This window comes from Dipodomys ordii, unplaced genomic scaffold, assembly GCF_000151885.1.
Source record: "Dipodomys ordii isolate 6190 unplaced genomic scaffold, Dord_2.0 Scaffold2, whole genome shotgun sequence".
Lineage (NCBI taxonomy): Eukaryota > Metazoa > Chordata > Mammalia > Rodentia > Heteromyidae > Dipodomys > Dipodomys ordii.
Window position 1 is genome coordinate 31,640,931 of NW_012267218.1, and position 16,351 is coordinate 31,657,281.

Genomic DNA, 16,351 nt, shown 5'->3' on the forward strand with positions numbered 1-16,351 from the left:
TCTACCACTTGAGCCACAGCGCCACTTCCAGCTTTTTTCTTTTTACTTATGTGGTGCTGAGGAATCAAATCCAGGGCCTCAGGCATGCAAGGCAAGCGCTCTACCACTGAGCCACCTTCCCAGCTCTATTTCTTTCTTGATTAACTGCTCAATTACATCTAATACAATCCACAGCAAAGTAATTCTCAGAAAGAATTACTTTAATATTAATCCTATGAGGTTAAAATTATTTGATGATGACCTCCGTGATTATAATCAAAACACAATTTAGAATTTTGTTGTTGGGCAAAGCTTGCCCAACCATATAAGGAAAACAGGGAAGACAGCTGTTTCTGTTCTGGAAGGTTCTTCTTTAACTAGGAGGAGGAAGTGGGAACAGGGAGATATGTAAACAACCATAATTCAAGACTCAAAAGAAATATCTTACATGCGAAAATGTAGCATCAAAATAATAAGATCAAGAAGAACACCATAGAAGGCAATTAAGGGCAAGACTACAATTATTCCCATAAAGGCATTGTTTATATTCTGCTATGGCTTCACCCTGCAATTACTGAAGTAAACTAATTGGCAAGACTTCCTAATTCCATGAAATTTAATAAGAGTTTAAGTTAAACCCTCCAAAACTAAAGTATAAAGCTGTTATGTTTGTTTATAGAGATGTTATTTTCAAATCACCCTCACATGGGACTTTAAGATTAAAAATAGTTACACCACATGGTGGACAACTGGTTTCTGGGAGAGAGAGAACAAGAAAAGGGGTGGCACAGTCAAAAAAGAAATGTACTTGTAGCCAGGCCCTGATGGTTCACGCCCGTGATCCTAGCTACTCAGGAGGCTGAGATCTGAGGATCATGGTTCAAAGCAAGCCCGGGAAGGAAAATCTATAAGACTTTTATCTTCAATTAACTACTCAGAAAAATTAGGAAGTGGTACTGTGGCCCAAATGGTATTGCACTAGCCTTGACCAAAAAAAAAGCAGCTCAGGGACAGTGCTCAGGGCCAGAGTTCAAATCCCAGCACCAGCCAAAAAAAAAGAGAGAGAGACTCTACCTTCTGGTTCCAGTAATTTGGGGATGTTGAGTTCTTGTTCTGCAATTCTGAAGGCCTCTTTCAGATTGTCTCTGTTGGACCGGTGCTTCACACTCTTCATGTCAATTAGGTCTGGTCGCAAGGCATGAATGACAGCCAAAAATGCCATCCCATTTCTCCAGCTTGACTTGAAATCTGTCACACTGACAGACTCATACCTGTCACAAAAGGGCCAGGATACATACTGAGAAACATAACACATCAAAACCCTTTATTCCACTCAATAGTGACCAAAACATACTTCAAGGAATCAAACAAATGGTATAAATCATTCTAGGAAAAATATTTTATATCACTGTCAAAGTATAAGATCAAGTGTGGTAATGCTCAAAATACCACAAAACCTTGCTTCTTTCTCAAAGGGCAGTCCCTGATCCAGAAGCACCAACATCACCTGGTTCACCGGTGTTAGAAATGCAATTTGGAGGGCTGGGAAGGTGGCTCAGTGGTAGAGTGCTTGCCTCGCATGCATGAGGCCATGGGTTTGATTCCTCAGCACCACATAAGCAGAAAAAGCCGAAAGTGGTGCTGTTCAAGTGGTAGAGTGTTAGCCTTGAGCTGAAGAGCTCAGGGACAGCACTCAGGCCCAGAGTTCAGGCCCCACAACCGACCGGGAAAAAAAAAAGAAATGCAACTTGGGTACTGATGGCCTGATGGCTCATGCCTGTAATCCTAGCTATTCAGGAGGCTGAGATCTGAGGATTGGTTTGTTTGCTTTGCTCTATCAACACAGCTTCTCTATGAGTGTGCCTCTTGGAGTTGCATCAAACTACTTACGTGGAGCACTGCTCCTGAGCCCACAACAGAAGAGCCTTCTTTGCGGACAGCTGCCACCTTGCTTGGGCTTTGGAACATTTCTTCGCTGGTGGACTTGAGGTAGGAGAGGACTCGACCACATTCACTCTATCTTGGGTAGGTTGATTATAGTTGCAAGCAAGACTCCGGGCTAGCTCCTCAATCTAAGAAAAATATGATTGTTAACATGTTTAGAATGCTGTTAACAGCCTTGACCCAAAACTGCAGCCAAAACAAGACCCCTCCCCCCCAAAAAAAATATCCTTTCCCAGTGAGATCTGAATTTTGGGTAAATGAGTTCTGGACAAATCCTTGAATAACTGCATTTGTGATGTGGGACTACTTCAGGCTCTCCTTTAATCTGGACTGGGGTCAGTCCTCACTATACAGGTATGACATCCCACAGAAAAGGGACATCCACTGCGCCCCAGAAGTGGAGCACTGACGTCATCTCTAGATGACATATAATACTTAACACATAGTAAATGGTATGTAAATCGTTGTTATACTGTATTATTTAAAGGATAATGAGTAGAAATAAAAAATTCTGTGTATGTTTAGTACACATGCAAATATTTTTACAAATGATCTTCCATCTTCAAATGGTGTAAGTCAGAGATACAGAGTTACAGAACCAACTGTGCTGACATGAATATGTATTAATTGCTTCTGCATGTATCATTAAGACTGTGTACAGTAGTTACCCCATGAGAGGTAGATTATTATTATTTCTTATTATCTGCATTGAAATTTACAATTATGTTTAACAAACTTAGAAAAGTATGGGGAAAAATAATAAATGCCCACAGATGATCAAATCCTAACAACTTGCCTTGTTTGACTGTCTTTCCCTCTCCAACTCAACTCCTCTTCCTTTCCAGAGGGAAGAAGCACAATCCTAAATGTACCTTTCCTCAGCTTCATGCATGGTATTATATTCTACCTACAAATGCATGTGCCCAGAAGTCATAGGCAATCTGGGTTTACTAGTCCTGAATGTTGTATAAATGAGGTTATATTCTAGTTTTTTCTAAAATAAGCATTTGTCTCCCCACATAATCTTTTGGGTTTTTGTTGTTGTTATTTTGTCAATCATGGGCCTGAACTCTGGGCCTGGGCGCTGTCCCTCAGCTCTTCAGCTCAAGGTCAGTGCTCTACCACTTGAACCACAGTGCCACTTCCAGCTTTTTCTGCCTATGTGGTGCTGAAGAATCAAACCGAGGGCCTCATGCATGCAAGGTAAGCACTCTACCACTGAGCCACCTTCCCAGCCCTCCTCACATAATCTTTAAAGTTCATTCACAAGTAATTATGACTATCTGAAAACTCGATTTGGGCAGGCACTGGGAGCTCATGCCTGTAATCCTAGCTACTCAGGAGGCTAAGATCTGAGGATCTAAGCAGAAAAGTCAGAGACTTTTATCTCCAATTAACCATTAAAAAGCCAGAAGTAGAGGCAAGATGTACAGGCAAAAAAGCACAAGGCCTTGAGTTCAAGCCCTAGAATCAGCACAGAAGAAGAAAAGAACTGCAATTTCTTAGGTTGGGCAGAAGTCCTAGTATTAAATAAGCATACAAGCCAGGCGCCGGTGGCTCACACCTGTAATCCTAGATATTCGTCTATGAGTCTCTTAACTCTAATAAACCACTAAAAATCTGGAAGTGGCACTGTGGCTCAAGTGGTAGAACACTCGCCTTGAGCTGAAGAATGCAGGGATAGTGCCCAAGCCCAGAGTTCAAGCCCTATGACCAACAAAAAAAAAAAAAAAAAATCCAGGCCCAAGAGAACACAACTGTCAATCTTAAGTTTTAAAAAGTGAGGGACTATAGCATAACTTATTTTGATGAGCCCTAGGAGTAGCTAGTGCAGTTAGTCCATGTTCAAAAGTCTGTGGAATGGAATGAGCCTAGAAGTCAGTCTTGGGACTGACTTGGTTGTGGCAGGATTATTCACTGTCAGCTTGGACGTGGGGCCTCAAAAATGGAGATATATGAGCAAGTTTAGTGGGTTAGATTTCAATCATTTATTCCAGGGGCTTCCTTCCTCCCCTCTGCTACACTAAATCTCAATATAAGCAGATTTTCCCATGCTAGGTTCTGTTCAGGCTAGTACTAATGTGGACAGCGTCAAGATCACTTTGCATTCAACTTCCAAAAAGAGAGGGGGGAAAAAAACCCATGGGAAAGCACCTGCCCCACATTTTCAACCTGTTCCAGATTCCAAGTTCATGATAATGGAAAAAAAAGTCACAGACTGAATCTAGCATCAAATCGCACTATCATATTACACTTATTTCAGACTGTGAGAATTCGAAGTGGTTTTCGTATCATCAAACTACTCACATGAAAGTGCAGTATAATTGTCCAAATTAAGCCAAGAATAATGGACGGGTTTCCTTCTACAATGTCAGCAACATGAATATTTATTAACTTGATCTGCAAACAGAGAAGCACAGGTTAAAAGGAGAAAAAGCATGCGCAAAACTAATCACACCTACAGACTTTACGGGTGAAATGTGTACTCACAGATCGGTTTTTGAGGAATGTCAGGGCATTCTCTATATTGATTCTACACTGGAATGTATTGGCTCCTTTATCCCGAGGCTACAAATTTCAAGCAAATATATTACTTAGGAACATGAAATGCATTTTCCTTAAGCAATACGAAGTTTCTTTGGTGTCACGGACATACCAACTGCTGTCCCGACAGTACTTCAAGCAGGTCCAGGAGGACGTGGCCCTCTTTGATGTCTGTGAATAGGTCTGATATAACCGAGGGAGGAGTGTGCTGCAAAAGGCAGAGACAAATGGTAACTCAGGGTTGAAGGGGAGACTCAACAGTACAACATTTACCTATCAAACCCAAGGCCCCGAGTTCATACCTCAGCACCTCCAGAATGCAACAAGAAGAAAATAAACATTATACCTTCATGGGTCTCATAAGTGTACTCTATCTTTAGAAAACAAAACAAAACAAAGTGTCTCAGCAGTAATTTCATTTTTAATTGACACAATGATGCAGAACAGGCAAAGGTTCATATCAAGCCAAGTGCTGGTGGCTCACGCCTTTAATCCTAGTTACCCAGAAGGCTGAGATCTAAGGATTGCAGGTTGAAGCCATCCCCAGCAGGAAAAAACTCAGTGAGACACTATCTTCAATTAACCACCAGAAAGTCAAAAGTGGAGCTATGGCTCAAGGCATAGAGCACCAGCCTTGAGTCAAAAAGCTAACGGACCAGTACCTAGGCCATGAGTCTAGCCTCAGTACTAGCATCAAAAAGAAGTTTCACATCACAGCTTGATAAGAAAAGCAGCAAACTTCATTCTCATGGTAAATTCCAGTCACACAATACTTTTTGTGTGTGGTACTTTCACTAAGCTTAAAACTTGCATGTAGAAAATGACATTAGAGACATTCATTCAGAAGGTGCCCACAGTGACCTATTTAGAGAGCAGATTACATTTCTGAGGTAATCTGCTTATGCACTTACCCTTTGTTAGCACTACTGGCATTGTGTTGGGATAGGCAAAGAGGAAACAATGTAGGTAAGGGGTCATTCACCATGCCTCTAGGTTATTTGAGGTACCCAGCCTCACTCAGATATAGAATGGCACCCGAATTAGGATCAAGGAGCCTGGATCCAGAGTGCCTGGATTTGTTCCTCAGCACTATCACTGACAAGCTTTATGACTCTGGACAAGGTACATACCTTCTCTGTAGGGCACTTGTATGGCATGCATGAGGCCCTGGGTTCAATCTCCAATATCAAAAGTGACTGATTGTAGCTCAATGGTAGGGCACTTGTATGGCATGCATGAGGCCCTGGGTTCAATCTCCAATATCAAAAGAATAAAGAAATGTGACCTCGCTGACAAGCCTCTAGTCCCAAATAACTGGCCCACTAAGATGAGTAAATCTCTAGAGCTTGCATTCAAGACCAGCTTCAGTAACTTAGAGAGACACCATTTTGAAAAACAAGGTTAACAGCCAGATGCTGGTGGCTCACACCTGTAATCCTGAATCACAGTTTGAAGCCAGCCTGAGCAAGAAAGCAAGTCTCACTGGAGACTTTTTATCTCCAATACACTACCAAAAAGCTGCAAGTGGAGCTCTGGGACAGAACCCAGGCCCTGAGGTGAAGCCCTAAGACTGACACACAAAAAGAAGTAAAATTAAATTAAAACAATAAAATTAATAAAATAAGGGAGGAGCTGATAGTTCATGCCTATAATCTGAGCTACTTAGGAGGTTAAGATCATAGTTTGAAGCCAGCCTGGGCAAACAAATCTGAAAGATTCAAAACTCCAGAAGTATAGGGGTGGTCCAAGTGATAGAGTAACCACCTTGAGAGAAAAAGCTAAGCAAGAGCACTAGGCCTGAGTCCAAGCCCTCACTACCAGCACAATAAATATATATACAAGTAGGCACACTAAAATGTACTATATTGCTAAACTTGACCTAAAAACAATGTCATGAGGACTTCAAATCATGATCTTTAAAGAGTGTGAGACAGTTCAAACATGTAACACTCAGTAGAGACAACTCACCTTATTATTACCCTTCCATTTGATGAAAGAAATATTACCACTTTGAGTGTTTTCACAGCACTGTTCCATATCCTTAACCTAAGTACTCTGTTGTTGAGTTGGGAAAGAATACAAGTGTGTCAAGATAAGCTGGCTATCAGTGCTGTTTTGTTTTTGGTTTTGTTTTGCAGAGCTGAAGACTAAACTCAGGGCTTTGCACCAGGCAAGTGTTCTTCCATTGAGCTAAATCCCCAAGCCTTCAGCAATTCTTTTTATATGTTTTTTTAAGTTATTATTATAAAGGTGATGTACAGAGGAGTCACAGTGATATGTCAGGTAGTGTCTACATTTCTTTTTGGACAATGTCACCCCTTCCCTTGCTCTCTCCCAGTTTTATGGGGTTTTTTTTGGGGGGTGGGGGGTTGGTCCGGTCATGAGGCCTGAACTCTGGACCTGGGCGCTGTCCCTCAGCTCTTCAACTCGAGGCTAGCATTCTACCACTTGAACCACAGAGCCAATTCTGGTTTTCTGCTAGTTAGTTGGAGATAAGAATCTCACGGACTTTCCTGTATGGGCTGGCTTCTAACTGTGATCCTCAGATCTGTGCCTTCTGAGTAGCCAGGATTACAGGCGTGAGCCACCAGCGCCAGGCTCAGCACAGTTTTTTTATGAAAAGATTTCCATAACGTTTCCTAGTTTACTGGGGCCTCTTTTTAATAGCCTCGTTAGGGCCGAAACCAAGAGAGTAGAAAGGTAACAAATACCCTGATAACACAATTTGCTCTTTTTTTCCCCCTCACCTTTGCCAACTGTGAATTTATCCAGCACGTGAAGGTTTTCTTCTGAGTGTCTTCCTGTTTGGCTAGGAAAGAAAAAGCAAATTCAGGAACCTTTTCACCTCGTCAAAGCTTCAAAACTCTTTCACTCCGAGAACATGTCACCAGCTTAAACTCTTGGGACACACAAAAAATAAGAAACAAGCAATCATCTGCAGTTGGAGGTATGACTCAGTTGGTAGAGCACTGGCCAATGACCAAAACCTCAAGGACTGAGGCTGAGTTCCTGTCTTAGACCTATTTTGGGGGGGTGGTGGAGGGGTGGTTGTGGGGCTTGAACTCTGGGCCTGGGCGCTGTCCCTCAGCTCTTCAGTTCAAGGTACTCACTCTACCACATGAGCCACAGTGCCACTTCTGGCTTTTTCTGCTTATGATGTGCTGAGGAATCAAACCCAGGGCCTCATGCATGCAAGGCAAGCACTGAGGCGCCTTCTCAAGCCCTCTTTCTTTTTTTATAGAAGGTTTAAGGTTTTGAAATAGGTTTAAGAGGCTGGGAAGGAGGCTCAGTGGTAGAGTGCTTGCCTCGCATACATGAGGCCCTGGGTTCGATTCTTCAGCACCACATAAACAGAAAAAGCCAGAAGTGGTGCTGTGGCTCAAGTGGTAGAGCATGTGCCTTGAACTGAAGAACTGAGGGACAGTGCCCAGGCCCAGAGTTCTTGCCCCATGACCAACAAAAAAAAAAGGAGGAGGAGGAGGGGAGGAGGTAGAGGAAGAGGAGGAGAAGGAAGAAGAAGAGGAGGAGGAGGAGGAGAAAAAGAAGAAAAAGGAGAAAAAGGAGGAGAAGGAAAGAAAATAGATTGCAATAAAACATGGGGTTGCATTGAGAAATAATCCTTGACAGATGGATAAACTTCATTTAAAATAATCACGAATCAGGCACTGGTGGTTCACACCTATAATTCTAGTTACTCAAGAGGCCAAGATCTGAGGCTCAAGATTCAGAGCTAACCCAGGCAGGAAAGTCCATGAGACTATTATCTCCCACTAACCACCAAAAAGCCTGAAACGGAACTGTGTCTCAAGTGGTACAGCACTAGCCTTGAGCAAAAAAGCTCAGGGACAGTGCCCAGACCCTGAGTTCAAGTCCCATCCTTGGCACACAGGAAAAATGAAAGCTGAATACCTCCCTGTCCTAATTGGATGAGACTTTCCAACAGCAGGCAAGAATGGCACACAAATCCCACAGGCACCCTCTGCAAGGAAAAAAAATTGAAAAGAGGGCACAGTGGAAACCCTCAGAGAAGGGGTTGGAAAGGACTCTCTGTGGCTTTGTTTTAACACATTCTCCAAACTTAGAAGACACTGATTCATCCTGGGTCTCAGAAACCTTTCAGACAACAAGGATCCTTTGCTTAGTAGCAAACCAAGGCATCCCATGTGCAATTAAACACCTCTGAAGACACTCAAGGAAGTTTCTGTGTGCCAGCCCACTTGTCCCTTAATACACTTTTCTCACATTTTCATCCTGTCTTATCCTTGAATAGCAGAATTAATTCAACAGGATCCAGAACCAAACAGCTCACCCTAAGGCGGGATAAGTAATCTTTTGTTCTTTTGAAGGCTGACCCATGGAGGAAAAAAAATAGCTGAGAGCCACGTGCTTTAAAGGAACTTAATAAAACTCTTCTTAGAATGGCATGTAGAGAATAGAGAAAAGAACCTTTTAAACAGCAGATGTTACACACAAAAAAAAAAGAAAAAAAGAGAGAGATAATAGAATAATCTAACATTGAAATTCTGTTTTTAAAAAAGCTAGGAAAAGAAAAAAGGAGAGTTTTGAGGCACATCTATTAGATAGATAGATAGATATAGATAGATATAAAATGATACACACGTACAAGTAGGAAAAATGCAAACAGTGAATTTCATTCTGGTTCTTATTAGTATCCTTCATCATTATCATTCTTGAAAAGTATTTGATTGGATTTGAGAAAGGAGGCAACCATTTTCTGTAGGTGACATTACCATAAAAATACACTTAATCCCTGAGTTTATTCTTATTCAATCGGCCTTTTGTGAGCTGGCAACTCATATTCTCGGCTAGAAGGGAAATGAACTAAAATAAAATGGGTTAAACTTAAGGGTGCAGATTTTAAATTCACAATGAATTAGCTCATGGTGAATGACATCGCTGCTGGGCCTGGGCAAGGACCTGAAGTGCCACCAAGGTTCACAAAGCAGCAGTGGGTTCCAAAGCAGCTCCCAAAGGTTCAAGGGCACCAGTCTACCTGTTTACTTACACTCGATGCAGATAGAAAGGCGAGCTCTAGCACTGGCTGGTTAACAGGTGGCCTGAATACATCCCACAGCCACTACCTTTGATCTTTGAGTCTCCTCATTAAAATCTCTACACCATTCCCTAATTCCTTTCTAAATAAATGATAAATTCTTAGCCTAGCTGGGCATCAGTGGCTCATGCCCATAATCTTAGTCACTCAGGAGGACGAGATCGGAAGATCACAGTTCAAAGCCAACCCAGGCAGGAAAATCCATGAGACTCTTATCTCCAATTGACCACAAGAAAACTAGAGGTGGCGCTGTGACTCAAAGTGGTAGAGCACTAGCCTTGAGTGAAAAAGCTCAGGGACAACGCCCAGGCCCTGCATTCAAGCCCACAACTGACAACAACAACAACAACAATAATAACAACAACAACAACAACAACTTAGCCTTTCTATCTTCCCCAGGAAAATACCAAATAGCGGATGAAGCCAGTGCTGATCCAGACATGGGAAGCCATGGTGGCTTCAGAGGAGACTCCAAAGGCTACAGCCACCATGGAACTGGCGGAGGCAAACCCAATGACAAGGAATGGATCCCCATCACCAAGTAGGCCATCCGGCTAGGGACATGAAGATCACATCTTCAGAGGATTTCTCCCTTCCTGTCTTTCCTCTCTGCTCCTCAAGGAGCCTGAGATTACTGACTTCTTCCTGGGGGTGTCCCTCAAGGGTGAATGCTTAAAGATTATGTGTGTGCAGAAGCAGAGCTGTGCAGGCCGGTGCACCAGATTCAAGGTAGCCACCTGCCAACCAAAAGGCCACCATCTTGGCCAAGCTCTCCATAGTCTCTGTGAGGAGAGGCCACTGAGGGAACAAGACTGGCAAGCCCCAAACTGTCCCATACAAGGTGCCAGGCCACTGTGGTTCAGTGCTGGTGTACCTCATTTCTGCCCCAGAGACACTGAGATGTTCTCAGCTCCTGTCTCCAAGAAGCTGTTGATGATGACTAGTTTGGATGACTACTATATCTCAGCCAGGGACTGGGCAATTTTGCTAAAGATTCACCTTTGATGCCATCTCCAAGACCTATTGCTACCTGATGCCCCAATCTTTGGAAAGAGACTGTGTTCACCAAATCTCCCTATCAGGAATTCACTGGCCATCTTGTGAAAACCCACACCAGAATCTCCATACAGAGGACCTAGGCTCTGGTTGTGGTTACAACCTAGGATTTTTTTTTTTTTGGTGGGGGGGGTCCGGTCATGGGGCCTGATCTCTGGGCCTGGGCGCTGTCCCTCAGCTCTTCAGCTTAAGGCTAGCATTCTACTACTTGAGCCACAGCACCACTTCCAGCTTTTTTCTATTTGCTTACGTGGTGCTGAGGAATCGAACCCAGGGCCTGAACGCTATCCCTCAGCATTTCAGATCAAGGCTAGCACTCTACCACTTGAGCCACAGCGCCACTCCCAGAGCCTCATGCATGCAAGGCAAGTGCTCTACCACTGAGCTACCTTCCCAGCCCCCAACCTAGGATTTTTATACAAGAACAATACTGTGGATTGAGCCTGTTTAAAAAAAAAAAAATGGGCTGGGAAGGTGGGTCAGTGGTAGAGTGCTTGCCTTGCATGCCTGAGGCCCTGGGTTCGATTCCTCAGCACCACATAAACAGAAAAAGCCGGAAGTGGCGCTGTGGCTCAAGCAGTAGAGCACTCGCCTTGAGCTGAAAAGCTGAGGGACAGCGCCCAGGCCCAGAGTTCAGGTCCATGACCGGCAAAAAAAAAAAAAATTCTTAGCCTAGCATTGCTGGTCACTAATAATGTGGCTCCAGTCTACCCTCTCCAACTTCTCTACTTATGAGCACTTGTCTAGGCATAATCCCTCTTTCTACACCACCGTGGAATGGCCGGCCAGCCCACCTCCCTTTCCACACACAAACTCAGCACCCCTGGACTTCATTCCATGGACATCTGTGAACATAATACCTACCCTGTTCAAACGACCCCTTGGCCTAAAGTAAAACAGAGGTAATCTGGCTTCAGCCTCTGACCATACTTCATTGAATCTTTCCTGGGTTCTCTCAGGGTTTTATTTTGTTTTTTGTAATCTCTTTTTGCATCTTTGAAATGGTCTCATTCTGTGGCCTAAGCAGGTCTCAAACTCCTAAGCTCAAGTGACCCTCCAGCTTTCTGCATCCCCAATGCTAGGAATTACAGGTGTGTACCACCATACCAGCTCTTCTCCTTTTGAGTTGAATGTCAATTTGTTTGTTTGTTTAGGGTAACCATTAGGTACATCTGGCTTGGGGGGGGGGGTGGAGATAGAATACAGTGCCAGGAACAAAATCCATAGCCTCATGCATACTACAGTCCTTTCTTACTACAGGTTACAAATTCCTAGCTGAAGTTTTCAAAATCCAACATCCTTTAAAATCTGAAACTTTTTAAACACCAACATGACTCTGCAAGCGGAAAATTCTATACCAAGAAGCGTTTTATGCACAAAGTATTTAAAATATTGTTATTACATTACTTAATGTGTATAGACTTATTTGAAACACAAATCACTTCATACTTAGATTTTCATCCCATTGGCAAATATATGGATGTGAAAATATTCCAAAAAAATCAGAAGTATTTCTGGCTCTAACCACTTTGGATAAGGGATATTCATCTTTCATTCTTATTACAAATGGTCTATAATACTCACTAAATTTTCCTTCAAAGCATCCACAAGAATATAAAATATTATAAACTGTAAATTAAGTTTGGCCAAGTACAGTGGTACACACTTATAATCCCATCCCTCAGCGGGCTTAGGCTGAAGGATGGTGAGTTCAAAGCCAGCCTGGACTACATTGAGACCTCAAAAAAAAATAATGTTTAAACTAGCTTTCAAATATCACCCATTTTTTTTCTATAGTCATAACATTAACCACTGCTTTATATCCTTCTAGACTGACATGGAAAGAAGGCAAAGTCCAGAAGGCAAGGGTTTGCTTTAGTTATTCACCAAGTACCTAGATCTCAGAATAGTACCTTGTGAGCAGAAAGCACCCAGCCAATAGTTATTGAGTGAATAAATGGATGTATGCTTATGTACATTGAATTAATGTACATTAAATTAATATATGGTCAATAAAAATTATCAAGTAGATACATCTGTGCTGATGTGGATAAACTTCAGTGAAAAAGAAAAAGATGCAAAATCATATAGTTATTATGGATCTATTATTTGGCTTTAAATTAAAATATACAGCCTAGCACTGTTTCCCATCTCTGCTAATAACTACTTGTCACTCACGAACAGACTATAGTTATACTCTTGTGGCTTCTCTCCCACTAACATAAAAAGCTTCAAGTTAAGCCATGTGCCAATGGCTCACACATATATTCCTAGCTACTAAGGAGGCTGAGATCTGATGACCATGGTTCAAAGCCAGTCTGGGTAGGAAAATCCAGAAAGCTGGAAGTAGCGCTATGGCTCAAGTAGTGGAGCACTAGCCTTGAGCTGAAGAGCTGAAGGACAATGCCCAGGCCCAGGGTTCAAGTCCCATGACCGACAAAAAAAAAAAAGAAAAAAAGCTTCAAGTTAAATCTTTCTGCAATTTTGCTTCCCCTAATTCAGTTCTATGGAGAAGACATAATAAATATTTGCTGATTGAAAGACACCACAAGTATTAAAAGTATCAAGGATTAAACTGACTTGTCATTAGACAAGGAAAAGAATTTACTGGCAACCATTATAGAAGGCCTATGTCTTAGCCTAGTCCTTGTTTTAATAACCCCTGGGCAATTTCTTCTACTAATAAAAGACCAAAAGCAGCTGAGTTCTGGTGGCTCATGACTATAATCCTAGCTACTCAGGAGGCTAAGATCTTAAGACCAAGGTTCAAAGCCAACCTGGTCATGCAAATCCTAGAGAGTCTAATCTCCAACTAACTAACAAAAGGCTGAAAGTTGAGGTATGGCTCAAATAGTTGAGTGCCAGTCCTGAGCAAAAAGAACCAAGCAAGAATATAAGACCCTGGGGTCAAGCCCCATTACTGGCATCAAAAAAAAGAAAAAGAGGGCTGGGAAGGTGGCTCAGTGGTAGAGCACTTGCCTTGCATGCATGAGGCCCTGGGTTCGATTCCTCAGCACCACATAAGCAGGGAAAAAAAAGCCAGAAGAGGCGCTGTAGCTCAAGTGGTAGAGCACTAGCCTTGAGCTGAAGAGCTAAGGGACAGCGCCCAGACCCAGAGTTCAAGCCCCATGACCGGACCCAAAAAAAAAGGAGGAAAAAAACCCACAAGGACATTATGAAAGAAAACACTCTCCTTCAGGGCTTGGTAGACATTGCTCTCATGTGACACACCTCCACCTTTATAGACACTCGTGTCCATAGTTCAATTCTGACTAACTACCTGTCGTTAGTGCAGACGCACAGGTGAAGGGCTCAACATCACAAGACAGTGAGTGTCCCTTGCCAGCCAATCACAAGCAGCGGTGCGCAGGTCACGGAGTTCCCCTGCTCTTCACTACAAACCAGGAATTCACAACAACTTCTTACTATGACGACTCACAAAATTCACACATTCACCTGAGCCAAGGGTACAAGGAAAAAGACACACACACACACACACACACACACACACACACACACACACGACCCCAAGCAGAGGAGCTCCTGTGCCTGTGAAGTTGGCTACATCACCCTCCCAGCACAGGAATGTACTCACCAAACCCCACATTCCCACACATCAGAGATTTCTTTTTTCTTTTATTTGCCAGTCCTGGGTCTTGAACTCAGGACCTGGGTGCTGTCCCTAAGCCTCTTTGTGCTCGTTTATTGGAGTTAAGAGTCTCACAGGGACTTTACTGCCTTCAAACCACGATCCTCAGATCTCAGCCTCCTGAATAGCTAGGATTACAGGAGTGAGCCATGGGTGCCCAGCTACATTAGGGATTTTTGTGGAGGAGTAATTCCATCAGCTTAATAATTCTTAACTAAATCTCCATGCCTTTATCACTACCAAAGAAGAGGGAAGGATGAGAGGCACTGAAAGTTCTAAATTCTAATCATCGTTTGGTCTTTCTGGTAACCAGCCACATCCTAAAGCTACCTGTGAATCCGGTGGCTCATGCCTGTAATAACTCAGGGAACTCATTTTAGGATTGTGAATTGAAGCCAGCCTGGGAGAAAAGGTTATGAGACTCTTATCTCCAATTAAGTACCAAAGAGAGCTGGAAGTGGAGCTGTGACTCACGTGGTAGAACACTAACCTTGTGCAAAAAGCTCAGGGACAGCACCCACACCGTGAGTTTGAACCTCAGGACTGGCACAAAAAGAAAGGAAGAAAGAAAAGTCATTTCCCTTTGTTAGCTAGACACCACTGGCTTACACCTGTAATCCTAGCTACTTAGTCAGCTGAGAGTGAGGGGCTAGGCTGCAGTTCCAGACTAGCCCGGGAAAAAACAATTATGAGATCCCCACCTCAACCAAGTTTTGCACAGTGGGGTAAGCCTGACAACTCAGCTAGCTGGAAACTACATTTGAGAGGACCTTAGTTCTGGGCCAACCTGGGCCAAAGTAGTTCACAAAACCCTATCTCAACAGAAAAGGCTGGGCATGTGGTGTGCCTGTGATTCCAGCTATGGTGGAAAGTATGTAATAGGAGGATCACGGTCCAGGCTGGCACAGGAGAAAAATAAGACCCTATCTCAAAAATAACCAAGGAAAAAAGGACTGAAGGTTCAAGAGGTGAGTGCCAGTCTAGCAAGCCAAAACCAGTCAGTACTGCAAAACAAATAAAATAAAAAGTCACCTCATCAGCATAAAAGATGCTCCTACTGTCCAAGAAATCCCAAGGGTTTGGAAGGGCTTTGTGTGAGGAACTGGAGAAAGACCAAATAAATATTAGAGCACCAGGTGTTCCCACAGGAAATTACAGGGGTTAGGAGCCAAATATGCATTTCTCATGATGTCACAGCCCAGACGAGTATAGTGAGACCCGAAAACAAAAACTGCTAGGATATTCATGGTAAGACTAAGTCAGGCTGGACAACAGCACAACACATTTTAGCAATGTGTTCCAACAACCATCCCAAAGAATCTTAGGCTACTTCCCAGTAGGAAGAAAATGGAAAATGTAAGGCTACTTCTTCTCTGGTTTCTCATGGAGACAAATAACAAATAGAAATAAAGGAAGGAGCAAATGAAAAGAATAAAAACACTGGCATGTGCAATCAAAGCAAAAAAAAAAAAAAGCCTAAGCCGTGGGAAGGATGAACAGGAAGACACTTGTTACTCAATGACAAAAGAGGACAATATCGGCTAATGTAGAAGGGACCAGGGGACAATGACAACCATCTCAGGCAACCAATCGTAAGCAAAACAAACACAGAAGGAAAATAGTCCCAAGAGGGAGCAAGGATAGTGAATGACAACATCAATGGCGAGCACTGGGTGAAAGTGCTTCTCAAATTCGGCATCCTGCTTCCCACGGATCCCCTGGCGAGGCTCGGATGGGACTGCAAAAGTAGCCCTCCCCCAGCTAGCTCTGTCCTACCGCTCCCCCCAATCTCTCAGGAACCTGATACCTACCTCCCAGCCTCCATCATCCCATCCCATCCAAATCTGCCCCGCTCCACTGTGGATTGTACTCTTCCTCCCTTCCCCTGCTTTTTAGTCTCCCAGCAGCAGCTCCCTGATGGAGCACTTGCAAGGCCAGCCAGGTCTGCTGGGGTTCTGCCAATGTATTCGCTGCATCAGCCAGGAAAATTGGCACCCTTGGGAGACTGTACTCAGCAGTGCACAGCAACAGGAAAATCCTTAACGGGGGCGCTTGGCAGCCTACTTCACCCCACCTGGGGCATCTCCCCAGCCTCTCTGCACCCC

At 43.3% G+C, this 16,351-nt stretch overlaps 1 protein-coding gene across 1 annotated transcript in view; it reads right to left on the bottom strand.

Annotated features, from left to right (window-relative positions):
- Nucleotides 1-16,351, bottom strand: part of Syne2 (spectrin repeat containing, nuclear envelope 2) — a 282,755-nt gene that overhangs the window by 248,683 nt on the left and 17,721 nt on the right. The window contains exons 2-7 of the mRNA XM_013013810.1: nt 7,215-7,276; nt 4,580-4,675; nt 4,414-4,491; nt 4,231-4,323; nt 1,870-2,051; nt 1,054-1,250 (exon numbers count right to left, since the gene is read on the bottom strand). Coding sequence (XP_012869264.1) covers nt 1,054-1,250; nt 1,870-2,051; nt 4,231-4,323; nt 4,414-4,491; nt 4,580-4,675; nt 7,215-7,276 — 708 coding nt within the window. The remainder of the gene's footprint in view (nt 1-1,053; nt 1,251-1,869; nt 2,052-4,230; nt 4,324-4,413; nt 4,492-4,579; nt 4,676-7,214; nt 7,277-16,351) is intronic.